The sequence below is a fragment of the Prionailurus viverrinus genome, chromosome C2 (genome assembly GCF_022837055.1).
Source record: "Prionailurus viverrinus isolate Anna chromosome C2, UM_Priviv_1.0, whole genome shotgun sequence".
Lineage (NCBI taxonomy): Eukaryota > Metazoa > Chordata > Mammalia > Carnivora > Felidae > Prionailurus > Prionailurus viverrinus.
The window spans coordinates 88211892-88235145 of NC_062569.1; the positions used below are offsets into that span (position 1 = coordinate 88211892).

The following is a 23254-nucleotide window of genomic DNA, read 5'->3' on the forward strand; positions in this document are numbered from 1 at the left end:
GCCTTATTCTTATACCTGAAAGATTCACTCAGCCTTTTCAGTCATCTTTTGTTCACATGGTAATAATAAAGGAACAAACCTTTGACAAAGTTTGATAAGTTAATAACCTCTTCGTTTCTTACCCCCAAATTTCCTTCTTAATGATCATTCTGGAGAAATTCATTATTTAAAACTTAAAGCTTCTCAGGAAAATATGGTGTACAATTTTTAAATTTCTAGTTGTCCTCTTGTCTGAGAAAGGTAATGAAGAGATGCATAGACTAGAAATCATGACTCTTGGGTTTATTGTTTTAATTTGTGACTAACTCATTAAATGACCACAAATTCTTTGTTACTGCTATGCCTATACTTCAGCTTTCTCTTCTGTGAATAGAGAATAATCCCTGTTCCCTCCTTGCTTTAGTCAGTTTTTAAGCAATCAGATCATATTTGGAATTAAGCTGTTTGGAAGAAAATCATTACTCAGAATCAATTTATTAGCTTTTATGATACATGAATTCAAAATGATTGTGAATGCAATCCTATATGTTAGCATCTTCATTATGTCTTAATATACCTCTTTGCTTGTGTTATTTGTGAAATATGTCACGTGTGTGCATCGTTTGTTTTTGACATTGCTTCCTTTCTCTCTGCCTCTCCAGTGTCCCTTCCCATCCAGAAGGTCTCAGCACACTGATGATAGTGCCTTGTTAGTGGTAAGAGCCTTGCACAAAACGGAGTTATATATTGTTATATCTAGAGTTTGGAGAATAGTAATTATACTTTTCATTCAGAAATTATCTACGTACCATAAAACATGATGAGCGTCATTACTAAATACTTTATAAATAGCTAGAACTGTTTCCCTGCTTTACTGTTCATGACTTACCAGCATTCCAGTGTTCTGCAGCTATGATTCAAATACCTTTGTTAGTGTTTCCAAAAGTAAAACATTCACACTGCAAACCATATTGGCTTTGCATGTGGGTTGGGAGGAGAGGACACATTACTTTTTTAGACGTCATTTCTAATTCTAGGTGCACTTACTTTATTAATCATTAATTTGGCTCATGAGTCACCTGTGTGTTAAATGGATTTCCTTCCTGCATGACACTAATTACACAACTGTATATTTGCCATCCTATTTTATTGTCTATATTAAGCTACTGAAAATCCCAAACTTTTCAAAAATACTTACGTCTCAAGATTATCCCTCTATGCCCATTTTTTAAACTTTGGGAAACATTAACTCGGAATGTTATCTACTGATCGTTTTTTAACACCAGTTTACTTTTATTGCCTGTTTCTTCAGCAGAAAATGAGTATAACATAAGAGCAGTATTGAAAAATCTTACTTTTGTCAGCCTTGCAAGAGAATTCTAACATTCACATAATTGCTTTCCCCATCATGTTTTATGATATTTTTTATAGTAGAATTGAAAACTAGCAGTTCAAAAGTCTGTGTGTAGCAATTCCTGTCTCATGTGCTGGTAACTGCCGCCCTTGTACATACTCCTGCGTGAAGTGCATACTTCAGCAGGAGGTCCTTCTTACCTAAACGTCCATTGTCAAAATTTCTGTCTGTTCTGCAGTTATCATTTCCTTTGAGATGGATAAAGCACATTTTAATTGGGCAGTCTTACAGGTAAATAAAACCACCACCTTCTGGAGTTTTTGTGGAAATTAATTGATATGAGAAGCAAATGATTTAAATTAATGGAAAAAAATACTGAGAGCCTGTGATGATCCAGACACTTTACCAGAATTATCTCATTTATTCCTCACAGCGGTCTTAAAAGTTAAGGTTAAACTGATCACCATCTTACAAATGATTACCGAGGCACAGATATTTTGTCCAGAATGAGATTTGTCCGAGGTCACATAGCTAGTAAGTGCAAGATTGGGTTCAAATCCAGATCTGGCTGACTTGGAACCTACTATTTATTAAGCACCATGGTGTATTGCCTCTCACACTATAATGGAAAGCAATTGAGGAGACTGAAGATGAGATTTAATAATGTATAGGAAGTGACATAAGTCTGAGTGGCCACACTTCTTTGTCAAGGAAAAAGTGGAATTTGGAAAAACAGATCCCCTTGGTGTGAAATTTGAAATGTCTTTCAGCCATTGTATCAATACTTGTATTTTACTTATCAATATTCATGTTTGACCTAAATGAGATGGCCTTTAAAAGGACAGTGTCTCACATATTTTTGTATGCCAAATAGTATCCAACACTTTGCAGAAAGAGTTGTATTTTTAAATCATACCTCTGCTTTTCTCAAGACTTCTCTTCAGTAGCTTCATATGGTAGAATAAAGTCCTTCTTAACACAGCCTGCAAGCCCCTGCATACTCTCTCTCATCTCTGGGCTCAGGGCTCATTCTGCACCAGCATTTTTTCAGCTTTTCAAATACAGCAAGCCTGTTTCTACCTCACAACCTTTTGCACATGCTATTTCCCTCAGCACGGAATGCCTCTCCCTCCCTGTATATACTCCTTGGTTAATTTCTACTCATCTATCAGGTATCTGCTTAAATGTTAGAGCTTTAAAAATGACTCTTCTGCAGTCTACAACCCCCAAATCAAATTTGTCTCCACTGTTATTTTTTCTCTTCATAGTTCATTTAGGTGGATGTTTATTGTTTTAGGTCTCTTCCCTATTAGACTACCAGACTCTAAACTTCATAGGCACAGGGATAATCTCTGTTGCATTTACCTATGTATACTCAGTTCCTGTCATCGTTCCTGGGATATATTAAGTGCTCAGTAAACATTTCCTGAATGAACACATAAATGCTATGCATTGTTTCATGATGAAAAGGTCTGATGATGTATAGCAAGGTGTAAATGTTGGATTTCATTTAAAGACCTTGAAATACAAGATCTGAAATAAGTATTAGTGATGTTTAATATCCATGACACTAACATTCTCTTAGGGCTGCCCTCCAGGCTTCTGTTGTTTTCATCTACATCCAATCCACATCTGTATCTCTAGAAACTAGAGAGTATCTAGGCTCATTTCGCATCCTCTTCTTTTCCACTTTTTTTGTCCTCCTTTGCCAAAATAGTGACTTTTAGCCTTTTTATGTTTGAGATTGACAGTAATTTCTGTAAATTTGGTTATAAGGAGGCCCAGGAAAACTGAAGAGGTGATGATATGACTGTTGTCACAATCTTGTTCTTTGGTATATTTCCTTTGATAGATTAGGTTACAATGTTACTTTAAAAAAAATTTTTCCCCACCCTCCCCAAAAAGAAACATTGCTATCTATCAACTGTCATTAAAAATTGTTGTATTCATTTTATTGATCATCTACACACGTTTTTCTAAACACCCACATGTGCTTAATAAGGTCATTTGTTCCATGATTCACGTATTTGTGATCCTAGTTTAAATTTTTAAAAGTTATTTAACGTATAAAGATTTCAATATATTTAAGACTGACTGGCATTTTGTTGTTGTAATAGGTCCAATCTTATCCAGTGCCCTTTGTGATGAAAGTCCTGTCTTCTCTGATTTCCACTCTTTACCAAATTAAAGAATTGTCATGTTTTGGGTTTTATCTGTAATCATAACTCTGTAGATTCTAATACTTACTGTCTCTAATTATACCTTTAATATACTTGACAGATACATCTAATATTTCTAGTTGTATGTAGGTTGGTGAAAGGATAAAGGATTCAAAGAAAAGGAAAATTCCTCTTACACTCATGTAGGTCATTTGGACATAGAGGCAGAAATGAAATGCTGGTTCATCTGCAAGGCATGACACAGAATCCTCATTCCTCTGTTTTTTCACATCAGAGCTGGTATATGGAATTATAATAACTCTAATTTGGATCAGTGTTGAAAAAATAGTGTCTTTACTCATGCCAGTTCTGCTCAGTTAAAATGAGCTCTTTGACTGGATTTGTTTCCCCATAAGAGGAATAGCACAAGTCTTGGTAGTTTCTAAGGCAATTTTGCTCAACAATTTTGATGTTCTTAGTTTTAGTTCTATTTAAAATCACTTTTAATAAATCATGCCTGCCCTTTTTTTTGTTGTCAAACTATCATTTATCAAAATATTTTCCTTTATAGTTCTTAACTAGCTGAACATTCCACTGTTCCACTGTTGATGTCATCTATGATGTCATGAGGGTGGTGGCCATCAACATTGCAGCCCACAGATTGAGCAGTCCCCAGGATCTCTTTATGGTTCCAGAGAGTTCTCTAGCTAAAGATCACTGCCACATCCGTCAGGCAGCATTGACAATCTCATAGAAAATGATGGTTCCACTGTGCTTAACGTTGTTCTGCTTTGTGTCTCTTGGTGGTTCCTTGAGAACTTTGATAATCAGGGCAGAGGCAGAAGGCACCACTTCAATATGAGCCTGTCTGTTCTGAATGAATGGTCAGTTTCACTGTAATCCGGAGACCCTTCCAATCACCAGTTGCCTTGGCAATGTCATCACCAACCTTTTTGGAGACAAACCCAGGGGGCTGATCTTGGGGGCCAGGGCAAATGTGGCACTGATGTCCCCACCAGTGCACCTCAGGTGTATGGCTTTGATGTCGCTGGGGTCAAATTTAGGCAGCATAATGGAGGCAGCTGGTGTTGGATGAACCTGGATTTGAGATGACCAAAGACAGTTGCACCTTGGCCTCCTCCAAGCCGAAAGCCAAAAGCCCTTTCATTTCTTGGTTAATGTGGTATGAAGTATTGAAATTGTTTGAATTATACAGATGGGAAAACCGTTTTATAAGTTAGGCGTTTTTTCCCCTCTAGTATTCCTTCTGCCCTATCAATATTTTAGTAAACCATTTGAAAGTTTGTCCATGACCTTTCCTTTCCTAATTTCATTGACCAGATCTGCCTGCCTGACTGACATTTTGCTAACATAAATGCTGCCTTTTGTTTGTTTCTTCCCTTTCTCTTTTAAAATTTAGTCGCTGTCAGGGTTGAATGAAGTGGGCTGTGCTGCTACCCTGCCTCATTCTTCTGCCTTCATGCTTCTTAAGGTATCTCTTGTTACCGTAATACACCAGGAACTTGAAATTTTCCAATAGATTGGTCCAACAGCAGTGTGAAATCTAGGATTACGTGAAATATACATAAGCTTATAAAACTATTTGAATTTAATATTAATTTTACTTGAAATTTTTGGAAGATTTACCATACTAGAAATACAGAGCCTGCGTTAATTCTTTATATTGAAATTCTGTTTGATATGCTGTTCTGATTTTCCTACCAAAGGTTATTTTTTTTGTCATGAGTTATTTTACTTTGGCTGATAAATAATATAAAGTTAACTCTGTTTTCTAATGTGCATTTAAAATAATTTCAGTCCCAGTCCGCAAAAGTGTCACTGCTAAAACCTTCTTCTAGTAGAGGTCAACAAGCTATGGCCTGTAGGCCACATTTTTTGGAAATAGATTTATTGGCACACAGCCACTACCATTTGTTCATACACTGTCTGTGGCTGCTTTTGAGCTTAATAACAGAGTTGGAATATGGCCTGCAACCCTGTGGTATTTTATTTTTTGAAGGCCTCTAGGAATGGTGATTCCATATTTGTTAATCATATGATATATAAGAAATTATTAATAATCTTCCCTGTTAGAAGGTTCTCCCCTTGTCTGACTTAGATCCACACCCTGTGGCTTACACTTACTTCTCTTCTTTCCAGAGTAGAGATTTTCTAGTTATGTAGCAGTCTTTAAAAAAGAATCTTTATATTTGAAAACTATTATGATGCTGCCCTTGTCTTCTCCCTAAATAAACTCTGGTTGTTTTATGTGCCTTTCCTAGTCTGTTAATCCTTTTGAGCTTTCTCAAGTTCTCTGCCTTCCATTTTGGCTCCACAGCCCCCAAGTAGAAATATAGCCCTTATTAGAGCCTACCTGGCGCTGAGCATGAAACAAGGTTTTTCACATCTTATTCTAAGCGTTGGGTTGGCTTTTCTCATTTCAGTATCCATTTTGGTCAGTAGCCACTGTAATTCTCAAATGTTTCAGTTATACTCCTAAATGATAATTAATTTCCATATCTTGTATCTTTGAACATTTTTAATTCTCTGATTTACCACAATACTTTGAAATTCTTGCATCATGTTCTTCTAAGTGCTGGCCCCAACGTTGTATCATCTGTGAGCCTGATAAACCTTCTCTGTAGTCGGTATTGAAGATGCTACACATACCTGGATGACTTTTGAAAAACCTTTATAATTCTCATCTCTGTTAACTCTTTGCTAGCCTTTCTCAGCTAGGTTCCTCATTTGAATGACAACCCAGAAAATTGAGGGATTGTTCTCAAACTTCTCTCAAGGAAGGTATATTACTAGTATAGGAGATATATAGGAGAGAAGTTAATTCATTACACTCAGTGGATACCTTAGGGCATCGGGGCTTATTCTCTCCCAGAATCATAGTTGAAAAGGCCAAATCTGAACGTGCCAATCCTTGTATGGTAAGTTTAACTTTCTGTCAGACCTGCTGTAGTGTAAATGATTAGTTTAAAAAGACTTACCCTTATTTTTTGGCATCCTTGTTACTATACAGCTGATATATATTTATATATATTTAGCCATGGGTTTACTTCTTTTGTTGCTTAACCAGGCAAAAAAAGTTGAGTTCCTGTCAATTTCTGTTTTTTTGCTCCAGTTCTGCAAGAGTTCTTAAATAGAGTCAGTGGCCTCCGAGTAATTTAAACTAATAATCTTCATACCCTAGAATGCAAGTCACTTAGATTTCTAGTTTCAATAAAAGTACATTTTAAAAATCACCATTTTACAAGTTGCCTCTATTCTGGCTTTGTTTTTCTTTACACACAGCTGTGTAAAGCTGTGTAGCTTTTTGATGTTTCTAGAGGTGGAGAAATTTGTTGCCATTCAGTGCAGTTTGCTTCACTTCTTCCTTCTCGTCTAATAGAGTTGTCTGTTAGCTTAATTCTTTTTTGCAATATTAAATTTCTAGCCTAACTCCTATTAGTCTTTTTTAATTAAAAAATGTATATTTTCCCTCTATGTCTGGAATAATCTCTACTGTTTATGTTTTCCTGTTTGTACCATTGACCCTTGACTAGGTCTCTGTTGGGCTAACTAGTTTTCTCCTTTCTGTCTCATATTTCTTGAAAATAAGGATATTCTTTTTTGTTTCCTTGCAAAGATATCGTTTTCGCCTCATTTTCTTGTTTGTTCTTTTTATTAGTTCTTGCCGCTCTTATTATATCTTTTTTTTGTTGCTCTTATTTTAAATTTGTTATTTAAATTTTCATTTCTTTTCAACATCCTAAACTTAGCATATTTGCATCTATAAACTTGATGAACATATCTTTTTTCACTAATGAAGATGTAATACATTGCTTCACTCAACAGCTTGGCTTACTTTATAAATTTTCAGCCAAAGAGTATCAAATCAAGGAACTGTTACCACGAAATTGTCTTCCAGATCAGTCCAAGAATCTTCTCAACAGCATGACTTCTGTGTATGTGTGTATATATGCATGAATGTTAACAAATTCCCCATCATAATTAATTTCTTCTGCCCAGCTCCCAACTAGAGAGAACAGATTTCTGAAAATATTAAAACCAAAAGGGAGAAAAAAGCATGGGAACAGATGTATGTACCTCTGTGTTTTAAAATCATTCGGTTAGGGGCACTTGGGTGGCTCAGTCAGTTAAGCGTCTGATTGCGGCTCAGGTCATGATCTCGCAGTTCACAAGTTTGAGCCCGACATCAGGCTCAGTGCTGACAGCTCAGAGCTTGGAGCCTGCTTTGGATTCTGTGTCTCCCTCTCTCTCTGCCCCTCCCCTGTTCTCTCTCTCAAAAGTAAATAAACATTAAAAAATTAAATAAAGTTATAATATGTGTAATTTATTGGGCCTAGATGTTGAGGCCTTGAATATTGTTACTCTAACCTTTCTTGATTCTACTCCCCTGCCAAGTCTTCAGTGTCTTTAACCCATCCAACCAACACTTCTTTTTAAATGAGCTTAATTACATTTCTCTTTTTTTAGATAAACTTTATACATGTTAAGCTAGCTCTTCCCCCTTTTTATAGTTCTCTTTGGTCAATGAAGTAAAAACATCTTGGACTTAAATGTTAGTCTGGAAATACAGCTATCTATCTTTAAACACTTTATTTCCTAACAGAAATGAAGAAATCTTCATCATTTTTTTTAATACATTAAATTTTACTCTCCAGAGGTGGAGAAATATACTTTAGAAACTATACCAGAAACTGAAATTATAAAATGAAATTATTCTCCCCTATACATTTCCCAATAAAATTTTCTGCCTTAGGATGATCATTTTTCATAGTCATAGGAAAGACCTATTATATAATAGAACTATCTTTAGAGAATGCATTATATAAACTTTTCATGTTACAGAAGTAAGTAAAAAGTTTGGCCTTAAAAAAAATGTACAAATTCAACCCTTACTCCAAATTCTCATTTCTAGACTTAATTTTAAAAGAGACTTGCATGATTTTTTCTTTTATCCCAAAGTAATCATAAATGTGGAAAGTAGCTCTTCTTGAGTAATAATTATTGATATATCTCCATTTCTCTACAGAACGATGACAGATCTAATACCATATCAAGTTCACCTACAACAGAAACAGGTAATAATAGACACAAAGGTACAATTAACCACATCAAGAGTAATTCTTTACTAGGATTTTCCTGATAAATTACCTCTCAGAGAGCTGTGACTTCCATTTCTGAGATGAGAAATCAGACCCACAATTGGGAACTTCCTGCACATTTTCCATTTTTTAATTCAACTGGTTGGTCACCTCTTCAAGCATTTGATATGAACAAATGAACATGAGCTAGCAGGGCTATAGGTTTGCAAGAGAATCTATTCGATATATTAACACTCATTCTGCCTTTATTAACATACCAAAAATAGCATGACAATTAAAACTACAAACAGTCTTCCTGATTTCAAGGTTACTTTTCTGTACTAGATTTTATATTAATAAACAAAATTATCACTTTATATCATTATCATGTTTAATTTGATCTTTATGTCATTTATTGAACTTGTGACATATGTCTGTTGTTATATTTAATTTTTTTCCATCTCCTTTAATCTTATTTTGCTTTTCCATGCTGATGTAGTTCATCATTCCCCTGCATATTCTTTTCCTGCTGCTATTCAGAGAAACCAGGCCCAGCGCCCTGAAAGCTTCCTTTACCGAGCAGCTGTCAGGGCAGAAGCAAATAAAGGTAGGTCATAGTGACTGAGAAGGGGGGTGGGTGCTTTATATAAGGACAGTAACTTGTATGCTTTTATTTTATTATTATTTTTTCAATGTTTATTTACTTTTGAGAGATAGAGAGAGAGACAAATCATGAGCAGGGGAGGGGGGGCAGAGAGAGGGAGACACAATCCAAAGCAGGCTCCAGGCTCTGAGCTGTCGGCATTGAGCCTGATGCAGAGCTTGAACCCATGAACCGTGAGATCATGACCTGAACTGAAGTTGGACGCTTAACCATCTGAGCCAACCAGGCACCCCTATGCTTGCTGTATGCTTTTAAACTTCTACCCTGAGACGTCACTTTGGCAAAAGCTTTAAACTTTGATCTCACTAACATTAAAGCAGGAGAATCTTTGGGGTGCCTGGGTGGCTCAGTCAGTTAAGCGTCCAACTTTGGCTCACATCATAATGTATCTCACGGTTCATGAGTTTGAGCCTCGCATGGGGCTCTGTGCTGACAGCTCAGATCCTGGAGCCTGCTTCAGATTCTGTGTCTCCCTCTTTCTCTGCCCTCCCCCTGCTTGCTCTCTGTTTCTCTCTCTCTCTCTCTCTCTCTCTCTCTCTCTCTCTCTCTCTCTCTCAAAAATAAACATTAAAAAAAAAAAAAGCAGGAGAATCTTGTTTCAGTTTAACTAGAGTTTCTTAGCACTACCCAAAGGAGGTTATAGGTTGGAACAAATAAAACACTCTTTCAGGCTTTAGGGAATGTTCCTTCTCTCTGTAATGAGCCTTTTTCAGATTTTTCTATTGATAAAAGCTATTTTATGTGTTCTTAAAGAAATGAATCAGTAATTCTTTTTTTTTTAAATCTACTTTTTAGTTTTTTAGTTAATATGCATCTGCCTGGCCTCCAAAGAAGTTACCTGGAAGTAGAAACAAACATTTCAAATAAAAAATAACAACTTTGAGTGTAACTGATAGATGCCCTCACAGATTTAAAATCAAACCAGAGACACACTGCATATAGGATTGTAAACTAGTATGGAAAACTGTTTCTGTTTCCATTATCTAATAATACTGAACACTTGTATGTCCTATCACCAGCAGTTTGCTTTCCGAAATGTGTAAGCATATATACCCCAAGATATTTACAAAAATATTTATAGCAACATTATTTATTCATGATAGCCCAAACAGAGTGTCCATGACTGATACAATGGGTAAATAATTGTGGTGTGTTTGTACAGTGGGATACAGTATAAGCAATAAAAATGAACCAATTAATACATACAATATGGATAAATCTTATAGTGTCGATCAAAAGAAGACAAAAGCATGCATACATACATATATTTGGCTTCATTTATAGAAAGTTCAAAACTAGACAAAACTAATCTATGGTATTACAAATCAAGAAGTCCATAGCTAGGACCTGTGTTGTTGGAAGTAACCATTAGGTACTGATGGGTAGGTGTCATGAGAGGGCCTTCTGGGTGTTGGTAATAATTGCATTTATTGACCTGATTGTGTCTACTTTGTGATAATTTATTGAGTTGTTTATGATTTGCATAATTTTCTGTATGTGTGTTATTTTTCAATGGAAACATTTTTAATCAAAACGAGTTGAGCTAAGTGGGTAATGAACATTTGGTAGTTTTTAACACTGTTCTCCCTATTATTGTATATATTTGAAACTTTTCATAATAAAAACATTTTTTAAAGAGTCCATGCAGAAGTGAAAAGTGCTGCACTTGTAAGGAGCCTGTGATCAGGTGGAGCTGAGAATTTTTCCAGTACTAGCAGTCGCCTTTCTGTCTTACATATTCATATTTTTTTAGGTCATGCTTCACCCCTTCTTTCATCTTCTGCACCTCCCACTGACTCTGCAGATCCCATAACAAGACCCAATTCAAGACAGAGAGAAGAAGAGCTGGAATTAATGGATCAACTACGGAAAGTGTGTACACTACCTCTGAATTATACTTTCACATTGTTACTGCTAGAGCGCATAACCCTGCAATCACTTGTTCATTTGACTTAAAATTTTTAATAGAATCAACAAGTGCCCACCGTGTGGTAGATGTAAAAGAGATTCTGCTATTAAGGGCATTCTTTTCATCTGTTTGCTAGGAAAATGAGATGGGTTATTCTATAAAGCTCAATCCCTAGCCCTGCTCATTTAAAAGTTTTTTCTGCCTCATGTACAGAAATCTTGTAAGAGTAGCAATAATTTATATGTATGTACACATATATATATATATATCACACTTACATATAGTGTTTTATTTTGGAATTGACAGAATCTAGTTCTGTTTTATTTCTAAGCATAAAATTGTAAATGAATTTCTCATGTAATATTTTGCACCACTGTGGCCTGGCCACCATATGTATGTATTAGATCTCCTTGAGTTACTGACTTAGGAAGGAAGAATAAAATGGGGATTGTGGTACTTGGGGTGCCTGGGTGGCTTAAATCAGTTAAGCATATGACTTGATTTTTAGCTCAGGTTGTGACCTCACAGTCTTGAGATCAAGCCCTGCTTAAGATTCTCTCTCTTCCTCTCCGTCGTCTGCCCCTCCCCTGCTCTCAAAAACAAAATAAATAAATAAACAAATAAAATAGGGATTGTGGTACTTATTTGCTTTTTATCTTGATTCTTAATTATAGTATTTCATTGTAACTCCATTATGTCCTGTGTCAGCCACATCAGTTAACGTATTACACATTTTCCTGTTCTTCTAGCATATTGAGTACCGGTTGAAAGTATCACTGCCTTGTGATCTGGGAGCAGCTCTAACCGATGGTGTTGTTCTTTGCCATTTGGCCAATCATGTGCGGCCTCGATCTGTCCCAAGCATCCATGTCCCTTCACCAGCTGTAGTAAGTATATGATACTAAAAAAAACCCATTGGCTATTCATGAGACATATATTATGTACAATGGCAGGTATTATGCAGAATGCTAGGGATACAAATATGAACAATCCAGTCCCTGCCTTCCTGGGTCTACTTTCTACTAGCGAAAAAAAGGCATGTAATCAATTATTAATAACTGTGATAAATGTTATAAGAGAGGTATGCAAGAAGTTGCTATAGGAATACTAAAAAGGGACCACTTAACTCTGCCTGGAGAGTTCAGGAAAGCCTGCTTAGAGGAGGTCAAATTTGAACTATTCTTAAAGTATGAGTAGGAATTTGCCAGCATAGGGGCGCCTGGCGGGCTCTGTCTATAGAGCATGTGACTCTTGATCTGGGGAATCATGTGTTAAAGCCCCATTGGGCATAGAGATTACTTTTTAAAAAAACAATGACAGAGAAGATTATTTTAAAAAACAAAAAAGGAATTTGCCAGCATAATATGCCTAGATTCAAAAGATAGGGAGGATCACGGTATGTTCAAGGAACTCATAAGTTGTTTAGGATGATGATGCACAAAATTGTAGGTGTAAATGGTGGGAGATGTAGCTGAAGGGGTAAGCCAGGGGCCATGTGACAATGACGTTATGTGGCGTGTCAAAGAGTTAGATGTTTATCTTAGTGTAGACAGTGAAGAAACAAAGAATTGGGGGGGAGAAATATGATTATAATTGCAGTTTAGAATGATGAATCTATTTTGGGAGTGGAATTGACATGATCTAGTGACCAACCGTGGGTAGAAAACAAGGATGCATTCAGGATGACTGGCAGGTTTTCTTTTGACTGCTGGTCAGATATAGAAGTCAGAAGTCAGTATCAGGATGACAACCCACAGAAGAAAGAACAAGTTTTTTCCCCTTCAAATTTTCATTATAAAAATTTCAAACTTTCAGGAAAATTGAAATAATACAAGGAACATTCTTCTTTTTTTTTTTTAATGTTTATTCATTTTTGAGAGAGAGAGAGAGAGAGAGAGAGAGAGAGAGACACAGAATCCAAAGCAGGCTCCAGGCTCTGAGCCGTGAGCACAGATCCCGACATGGGGCTTGAACTCACGAACTACGAGATCATGACCTGAGCCAAAGTTAGACACTAAACCGACTGAGCCACTCAAGTGCCCTACAAGAAACAGTCTTAAAGCATCTACCTAGACCTGACATTTATTTCATTTTGCAGTGTTGCTTTGCCTATATTTGGGTGTATGTGTGTATGTGTGTATTTGTGTTTTAATTGTACTGTTTAGTTGCAGATATTATGGAGCTTTACTCTCTAAATATTTCAGAGAATTGTCCCAGTCCACCTTGCTCTTCTCTGTAGCCCATAGCCAATGACTGACATAGGACCTGAGCCCTCCTGCCTCAAGATGGGAGTGAGATGTGATTCACACTCCAGTGCTTCCTGTAGGATCAGGCTGAAACTGAGAAGGGGATGTAGTAAGCCACTAACAGCCAACCCAGACTAGGATGGATGCACAGGCTAGCTGATGTGTCACTGGGTGAAACACCAACAGCATCCATAATCTAGATGCAGATTTCCCCAGTTGTTCCAAAACTATCTTTCATAGCTGTGCTCTCTCCTCTCCCTGTACCCAGCACGCGCGCGCGCGCGCACACACACACACACACACACACACACACACACACACACAAAACCAGGATATAATGAAGGTTCCCATTGCATTTAATAGTTATTGTTGTAACACCCTCTTTTGATGATTGTGAATGGATACTGTTCATTTTTTTTAAGTTTATTAATTTTGAGAGAGAGAGAGAGAGCACGCACATGCAAGCAGGGGAAGGACACAAAGCCTGACGTGTGGCTCCATCTCACAAAACCATGAGATCATGACCTGAGCTGAAATCAAGAGTCAAATGCTTAACTGACTAAGCCACCCAGGTGCCCCTGGATACTGTTCATTTGTAACATGCTTAACATTGTCTAACCTTTCAAAAAACTTGACCTCATCTCATTTTCTGGTCATTTGTTATTTAGCAGGCACTTCCTGTTACAAATTCTTTACTCAAATTGCAGTTGTATCTAGGCCTATAGATGGCCACTGTTGGATATTAAACGTGGTACCTCTCCAGATGCAAATCATTTATCTCTCTCAAGGACCTTGTATTCTTCTAATTACAAAAGCTGCTTTGTTACCAAAGTCCCAAGGGTGATGATGTGGCCGTATCCCCTCTAGCACATCCACAGGTAGCATGTTGCATTTGCTTCTAAGGAAAATCAGCAGCCACTTTTTATTTAGTGACCCCTGAAAATAGTCCTTCAGTTTTGTTTAGGAAAGGCAGAGAGGAACAGCACTACCAAAGTCCGCTGTGCTCTCAGAGACTTGAAAGACTTGCTGTTGGTCCTAAAGGTGGTGATTAATAGAATAGGAATTGTGCTGTTTCTGTTGGTGGGAATGCAAATTGGTGCAGCTGCTCTGGAAAGCAGTGTGGAGGTTCCTCAGAAAATTAAAAATAGACCTACCCTATGACCCAGCAATAGCACTGCTAGGAATTTATCCAAGGGATACAGGAGTACTGATGCATAGGGCCACTTGTACCCCAGTGTTCATAGCAGCACTCTCAACAATAGCCAAAGTATGGAAAGAGCCTAAATGTCCATCAACTGATGAATGGATAAAGAAATTGTGGTTTATATACACAATGGAATACTACGTGGCAATGAGAAAAAATGAAATATGGCCTTTTGTAGCAACGTGGATGGAACTGGAGAGTGTGATGCTAAGTGAAATAAGCCATACAGAGAAAGACAGATACCATATGGTTTCACTCTTATGTGGATCCTGAGAAACTTCACAGGAACCCATGGGGGAGGGGAAGGAAAAAAAAAAAAAAGAGGTTAGAATGGGAGAGAGCCAAAGCATAAGAGACTGTTAAAAACTGAGAACAAACTGAGGGTTGATGGGGGGTGGGAGGGAGGAAAGGGTGGGTGATGGGTATTGAGGAGGGCACCTTTTGGGATGAGCACTGGGTGTTGTATGGAAACCAATTTGTCAATAAATTTCATAAAAAAAAAAATAAAAAAAAAAAAAGGAATTGTGCTGTTTGGCAACACCAGTAAGGAAAGGGTTTATTCATACTTTGCATTCTTCCCAGATTCTGTCAACTGGATTAAAGAAAAAAAAATGTTTTAAGAATAATTTTAAAAAGGACAAATCTGTCACTTTTCATTTCCAGAGGAGATACATACAAAGTAGCAAGCAGCCAATGCAAAAAGGGGAGCTTGAGAATAAGGGTGACTGAGGTTCTTTACCTTGATTACCAGAGCACAGTGCCTCCACATAAGAATGTAAAATACATACAGAAAAAATAAAATTATTTTACAAATACTTAACTGCCTAAAGAAATGAAACACATGGACCTGCTTTTAGTCAAAGAAATATAGGTATTACATGAGATGAGAGCATTTAAAACTTGCTAGTGAAATCAACAACAAAACTTAACTCCTATGCATTGAGTACATATCAAGTGTGAGAACAGAAGGTACAGAGGAGTTACAAGCAGTCCAATCTCTTAACATTAATTCCTCTTTAAAAAACCAAAATCAGGGACGCCTGCGTGGCTCAGTCAGTTAAGTGTCCAACTCTTGCTTTCGGCTCAGGTCATGATCTCACGGTTGGGTAGGATCGATCCCCAAGTTGGGCTCTAGGCTGACAGCGCGGAGCCTGCTTGAAATTTTCTCTCTCTCTCTCTCTCTCTCTCTCTCTCTCTCTCTCTCTGCCCTTCTGCATGTGCTGTCTCTCAAAATAAATAAACATTTTTTAAAAAATCAAAAGAGGGGCGCCTGGGTGGCGCAGTCGGTTAAGCGTCCGACTTCAGCCAGGTCACGATCTCGCAGTCCGTGAGTTCGAGCCCCGCGTCAGGCTCTGGGCTGATGGCTCAGAGCCTGGAGCCTGTTTCCGATTCTGTGTCTCCCTCTCTCTCTGCCCCTCCCCCGTTCATGCTCTGTCTCTCTCTGTCGCAAAAATAAATAAAAACGTTGAAAAAAAAAATTAAAAAAAAAAATCAAAAGAGGTCTTTTCGGGGCACCTGGGTGGCTCAGTTGGTTATACACCTGACTCTCGATTTTGATTCAGGACATGATCTCACACTTTGTGAGATCAAGCCCCGCATCAGGCTCTGTACTGACAGCCCAGAGTGTGAGATTCTCTCTGTCCCTCTCTCTCTGCCCTTCCCCCCACTCACTCTCTCACTTGCTCTCTCAAAATAAATGTTAAAAAAAGGAGAAACATGTAAATGTTAAAACTTCCCAAATTAGAATATTTGGGGGTAAAAAAATGGACTTTGAGCCAACCAGTTAAAGATTGTCCAGTATTTTAATTAAAAGCAAAAAACCCCAACAAAACCAAAAATCCCTACTTCGAAATCGTGATAATGATTTTATGAGTAAATCGGTATTGTGTTAATGGGATTTCTGTTACGGTACTAGATTTCAGTATAAATATTTACATCTGTTTTTCTTTTCTATGGATTACCTTCCTTCATATTAGATTGTCACTTCCCTTATTTTGTTCTTTTGACCACACAGAGAGCTTTGTAACTTACTTTCTTAGAAGTTTTTTGTAAGGAGAATATAAAATTAAAGCCATATACAAATGAAGAACCATAGCAGTTTCTTTATGGTTGCATTAAAACATGGTGATTTATTGTAATTCTTTGAGAACTGCCTAATTACCACTGTGAGTATATAACTTAAAAAACACTTTCTTGAGGGGCGCCTGGGTGGCTCAGTTGGTTAAGCATCCGACTTCAGCTCAGGTCATGATCTCACAGTTCACGAGTTCAAGCCCTGCGTAGGGCTCTGTGCTGACAGCTTGGAGCCTGGAGCCTGCTTCGGATTCTGTGTCTTTCTCTCTCTCTGCCTTTCCCCCGCTCATGCTCTATCTCTCTCTCTCTCTCTCTCTCTCTCTCTCTCTTTCTCTCTCAAAAATAAATAAAGATTTTTTAAAAATTAAAAAACAACAACACTTTCGTGATATATTCTAAGAACCATAATTTCTTTCACCCAATTCAAAAAAAATGACCCTTATTGTAAGGAGAGGTCTCATGTCCAAGCATTTCAGACTAGATGGGGCACATTCAGGGTGGTAAACTGTTTGGTTGTTTAATAGGCATAGGTGTTACAAGTACAGTTAACATTCTTAGAAGTGCACTAGTAAATCATATCAAATATCATGACAAATATTGTAATATGACAACTCACTGAAGGAACCATATCACCAAGGTAGATAACCTATAAAAACTCTGAATCATTTCAAATTTCAGAATAGTGAAATTGTTTATTTCTTACTCCTTTAGGTATAGGTTATGCTCTTGTTGAAATCTTCTTCTGCAAAACCTACATAAGATTTCTATTCAGATCAGGTTGTTCATTAAAGAATTAGAACAGGCTATGCACGGCTATTTAAAACCATATGTTATGTCATCCAAACTTCTGGAGAAGCTTTTGGGAATAGCAGGTTCTCCGAGATTTGACTTAAGGCAAAATTATGAGTCCTTCTGCACTCCAGAGTGATAGGGAGTCTAGCCGATGGGTCCTTTTGACTAGCTATTCTGTTGAACACATATAAGCAGGGATTTGTAGCCTGGGATCAAGCACTTTTAGGGCTCCATGAACTCCCCAATTTGCATGCATGTGTATTCTTCTCAAGAAAAGATTCACAACTTTCATCAGACCATAAGGAGTTTGATTGTAGTTATGAAATACTGGTCTACATCCCTGGAAATGAGATATATGCTAAAGGAAGAAATGGCTAGGGAGAGAGCTGATTGATTGTTCCTCATTCCTCTTCACCTTCATCAGTCAGATCTCTACTGTCTACAGGGGAAATCTCAAAGGAAGTCTCTATTCTGCTTCCCACCCCCATCTGCTCCCCCTCTCCCCACAAACAGAGACATCTTTTATGTCTTAAGGTGCTAGTAGTCTTCATGGAGGTAATGTTGAGTTAGTCTCCATGATCACTATTCTGACTGACCTTTTCTTTTCCTTTTTTCTGAGATGGTGGTGATTCCTGAACCAGTTTTAACTTAGTGACATGACCTCCATTTTTTAGCCTTTCTTTTGCATAGAAACCAAGTTGTTTTTCTACCTACACAGTCAGACCTATTTCACTCTCCCCTCCATAGATGTTGGCATCTGAATGGTAGAGTTTCAGAAGTGTAGGGGCCCTTCTTTTGTAGAGTCCATGGTGCCCTGTGTGCACATCCCCAGCCTTCTCTCCCAGACTCAGATCAAGATCCTGATTTGCTTAGCTAAGGTCCGTTGGTAACAGGAGAAGCTAATTACATTGTTTCTACTTCCATTTTTACAGGCAGACAGGGAAGCTGGTATAGGGAGAGAGAATTTCTAGCCAATGAAAAATTATCCTAAGTGAAAAGCAGTTGTCTTGTGTTTTCTTAATTTGCCCAACTTCCCTTAAAGTTAAGCCCTTGTCATGATAGCTTTCACCACAGTAACTTTTTCTTTATGCATCAGTTCACCTTACCTCCCTCTTTAGCCAGGAGTTGAGAAGACCACAGCATCACTTGTGCAGGGAGCACCTTGCTCTTTCACATGTAAAAAGTAGAAGAGAATGAAGGAGCCCAGCCCCAGTTTGAATTAGCCAATTTGAACCCCCATGCTGTTTTCCTCCTTATGTTAAGTAGGTCCTGATTCTACTGTTTCACTCTTTAAAAAAAAACAAAAACAAAAAAACCACTTTTTAAAAAAAATTTCTTTTAATATTCATTTATTTTTGAGAGAGACAGAGTAAAAGTGGGGGAGGCACAGAGAGAAAAAGAGAGACACACACAGAATCTGAAACAGGCTCCAGGCTCTGAGCTGTCAGCACAGAGCCTGACGTGGGGCTCAAACTCATGAGCCGTGAGATCATGACCTGAGCTGAAGTCTGACACTTAACTGACTGAGCCACCCAGACACTGCCAAAAAAACAGACTTTTTTACTTCGATGATAGAAGAACTTGGCATAGGAAAGAATCGGTACTCTCCTGGAAACCTAATGCCTATCCTCTTTCTGGACCTTTTTGAAAGTTTTTCAATTTGAAATTTAAAAATTATTATTGGGGTGCCTGGCTAGCTCAGGTTGGTGGAGCTTATGACTTTTTTTTTTTTTTTTTAAATTTACATCCAAGCTAGTTAGCATATAGTGCAACAATGATTTCAGGACTAGATTCCTTAATGCTCCTTACCCAATTAGCCCATCCCCCCTCCCACAACCCTTTGTTCTTCATAAGAGTCTCTTATGTTTTGTCCCCCTCCCTGATTTTATATTATCTTTGCTTCCCTTATGTTCATCTGTTTTGTATCTTAAAGTCCTCATATGAGTTAAGTCATGTGATATTTGTCTTTCTCTAATTTCACTTAGCATAATACCCTCCAGTTCCATCCACGTAGTTGCAAATGGCAAGATTTCATTCTTTTTGATTGCCAAGTAATACTCCGTTTTGTGTGTGTGTGTGTGTGTGTGTGTGTGTGTGTATACCACATCTTCTTTATCCATTCATCCATTGATGGACATTTGGGCTCTTTCCATACTTTGGCTATTGTTGATAGAGCTGCTATAAACATTGGGTGTATGTGTCCCTTCGAAACAGCATGCCTGTATCCCTTGGATAAATACCTACTAGTGCAATTGCTAGGTTATAGGGTAGTTCTATTTTTAATTTTTTGAGGAACCTCCATACTGTTTTCCAGAGTGGCTGCATCAATTTGCGTTCCCACCAGCAGTGCAAAAGAGATCCTCTTTCTCCACATCCTCGCCAACATCTGTTGTTGCCTGAGTTGTTAATGTTAGCCATTCTGACAGGTGTGAGGTGGTATCTCATTGTGGTTTTGATTTGTGTTTCCCTGATGATGAGTGATGTTGAGCATTTTTTCATGTGTCAGTTGGCCATCTGGATGTCTTCTTTGGAGAAGTGTTTCTCCATGTCTTTTGCCCACGTCTTTACTGGATTATTTGTTTTTTGGGCGTTGAGTTTGATAAGTGCTTTATAGATTTTGGATACTAATCCTTTACCTGATATGTCGTTTGCAACTATCTTTTCCCATTCTGTCGGTCACCTTTTAGTTTTGCTGATTGTTTCCTTCACTGTTTGGAAGCTTTTTATTTTGTTGAGGTCCCAATAGTTCATTTTTGCTTTTGTTTCCCTTGCCTCTGGAGACGTGTTGAGTAAGAAGTTGCTGCAGCCAAGGTCAAAGAGGTTTTTGCCTGCTTTCTCCTGTCTTACATTTAGGTCTTTCATCCATTTTGAGTTTCTTTTTGTGTACGGTGTAAGAAAGTGGTCCAGGTTCATTTTTCTACATGTTGCTGTCCAGTTTTCCCAATAAGCGTTTGCTGAAGAGACTGTCTTTATTCCATTGGATATTCTTTCCTGCTTTGTCAAAGATTAGTTGGCCATACGTTTGTGGGTCCATTTCTGGGTTCTCTATTCTGTTCCATTGATCTGTGTGTCTGTTTTTATGCCAGTACCATACTGTCTTCGTGATTACAGCTTTGTAATACAGCTTGAAGTCTGAGCTTATGACTCTTGATCTCGGGGTTGTGAATTCAGACCCCATGTTGGGTCTACATAGAGATTACTTAAAAAAATAAAATATTTAAAATATTTTTTTAGTTATTATTTTCCTTTCATCCCACCTTTTTATTATTTTTTTAATTTTTTTTTAAATTTTAACATCATTATTATTATTATTTTTTAAATGTTTATTTATTTTTGAGACAGAGAGAGACAAAGCATGAACGAGGGAGGGCCAGAGAGAGAGGGAGACACAGAATCCGAAGCAGGATCCAGGCTCTGAGCTGTCAGCACGGAGCTCGACGCGGGGCTCGAACTCACGGACTGTGAGATTATGACCTGAACCGAAGTCGGCCGCTTAACCGACTGAGCCACCCAGGAGCCCCAACGTTATTTAGTATTGAGAGACAGAGCATCAGCAGGGGAGGGGCAGAGAGAGGAAGACACAGAATCCGAAGCAGGCTCCAGGCTCTGAGCTGTCAGCACAGAGCCTGACGTGGGGCTTGAACTCACCAACTGCGAGACCATGACCTGACCCGAAGTCAGACGCCTAACCAACGGAGCCACCCGGGGTCCCCTCCCACCTTTTCATTTTTTATAATAAAGTCAATCCTAGCCCCTGCTGCCTCTTGTAGGTTTAGATTATAATAGTTGCTTCAAACACTATCATGTATTTATCACATTTCCCCTCTTTTCATGATGGAGTATCATATTCCATCTTTGAAGAAAGTCCAGGTATTCATAAATGAAACCATTGTTTTCTAGAGATGGTCAAGGCTTCCATCTGCTAACCTGTGTGAAAACTGTAAGGCAGAATTTGTGCAGACATTTGGCTTCCATGCCTGATGCTTAAACGTATTGAAAACCAGTCCGTGAATTTGAACACTTGAGTTTGTTAATCATTCTGGGAAATGGAATTCATATTTCTTTCTTACATTATAACCCATAGGTGAAAAACTTTTTCACAACTTTAGGTCATGTGATACAACTCTGTTTTTAGTAAGAGATCTGTTCAGAAAAACAAACTTACTAATTAGAAATTAGGGAAATCTCCTATGGGAAATGTTCATCCTTCAGAAAACAGGTTCTTTAGTCCAATCTTTTAAAATAGAAATGTTTGGGGACCCTGGGTGGCTCAGTCGGTTAAGCATCTGACTCGATTTCGTCTCAGATCACAATCTCACAGTTCTGGAGTTCAAGCCCCTTATCAGGCTTTGCACTGGTGGTGCTGAGCCTGCTTGGGATTCTCTCTCTCTCTTTCTCTCTCTCTCTCTCTCTCTCTCTCTCTCTCTCAGGATTCTGTCTGCCCCTCCCCTGCTTGTGCTTTCTAAATAAATAAAATTTTAAAAAAATAATAAAGTAAAATATAAATGTTTAAAAACTTTTCATATTACCATTGAGTAGAGACATGATGCATCTGTAACATATGTCTGAGCAAAAGCTATTGGTTTTCTAAAATTATCTTCTTCTAGGGGCACCTGGGTGGCTCAATCGGTTAAGTGTCCTGGGCTCAAGTCATGATCTCACAGCTCGTGGGTTCAAGACCTATGTCAGGCTCTGAGCTTCAGCACAGAGCCTGGAGCCTGCTTCAGATTCTGTGTCTCCCTCTCTGCCCCTTCTCCCCCGTTTGTACTCGTTCTCTCTCTCTCTCTCTCCCAAAAATAAACAAACATTAAAAAAAAATTTTTTTAGAAAATTATCTTCTTTTAATAAAGGCTGCAAGGGGGCGCCTGGGTGGCGCAGTCGGTTAAGCGTCCGACTTCAGCCAGGTCACGATCTCGCGGTCCGTGAGTTCGAGCCCCGCGTCAGGCTCTGGGCGGATGGCTTGGAGCCTGGAGCCTGGAGCCTGTTTCCGATTCTGTGTCTCCCTCTCTCTCTGCCCCGCCCCTGTTCATGCTCTGTCTCTCTCTGTCCCAAAAATAAATAAATGTTGAAAAAAAAAATTTTTTTTTTAAATAAAAATAAAAAAATAAAAATAAAAATAAAGGCTGCAAGAAAATGAACCAAAGTGTTGACTGTGATTGTACTTGAATGATGAGGTTGTGGGTAATTTCCTTCCTATTCCTACATATTTTCTTTATATTGTTTTAAAATGGCAAAAAAATTAAACAACTATCCCCCCTAAAATTTCTCTGTATTTAGCACTTGCCTTACAAAAATTAAAGTAAAATGTCTAACGTACAGAGTGGCAACCTGTGGTCCAAGGCCAGCACCTGTTTTTGTAAATGAAGTTTTACTGGAACACCTTTTTGCGTATATATTGTTTGCAGTTGCTTTCAAGCTCTTAGCAGATCATATGGCCATAAAGACTAACAGATTTATTATCTAATCCTTTAAGGAAAAGTTTGCTGACCCTATGGTCTAGAGTGCTGAATTGACGAAGGAATTGTGAGAAGAGTATTTTTAAAATAAGAAATTTTTTAAAACGTTGGTAATAACACCACATTTTCCTTTCTTTGTAGCCTAAATTAACAATGGCAAAATGCAGGCGGAATGTGGAGAATTTCCTAGAAGCTTGCAGAAAAATTGGTGTACCTCAGGTAATAAGTTTAACATTTTTTATATTGCCTAAATGACGCTGCCATCTCCCCATCTCAGACTTCAGTATTATTTTTCTAAAATTTTTCAGAAGTGTAAGTA

At 38.0% G+C, this 23254-nt stretch overlaps 1 protein-coding gene and 1 pseudogene across 4 annotated transcripts in view; one reads left to right on the plus strand and one right to left on the minus strand.

The window, feature by feature from the left end:
• The window catches only part of LRCH3 (leucine rich repeats and calponin homology domain containing 3), a 121316-nt gene that overhangs the window by 91252 nt on the left and 6810 nt on the right, over positions 1–23254 (plus strand). For 2 of the 4 annotated variants that reach the window (XM_047874652.1, XM_047874653.1), the window contains 5 exons: positions 8540–8588; positions 9091–9198; positions 11009–11127; positions 11914–12051; positions 23077–23154. In XM_047874652.1, coding sequence (XP_047730608.1) covers positions 8540–8588; positions 9091–9198; positions 11009–11127; positions 11914–12051; positions 23077–23154 — 492 coding nt within the window. Of the gene's footprint in view, positions 1–641; positions 696–4912; positions 4985–8539; positions 8589–9090; positions 9199–11008; positions 11128–11913; positions 12052–23076; positions 23155–23254 lie in introns of all 4 variants that reach the window. The other 2 variants (XM_047874650.1, XM_047874651.1) reach the window with 2 other exon arrangements.
• LOC125174821 (60S ribosomal protein L12-like) lies at positions 4067–4638 on the minus strand (annotated as a pseudogene).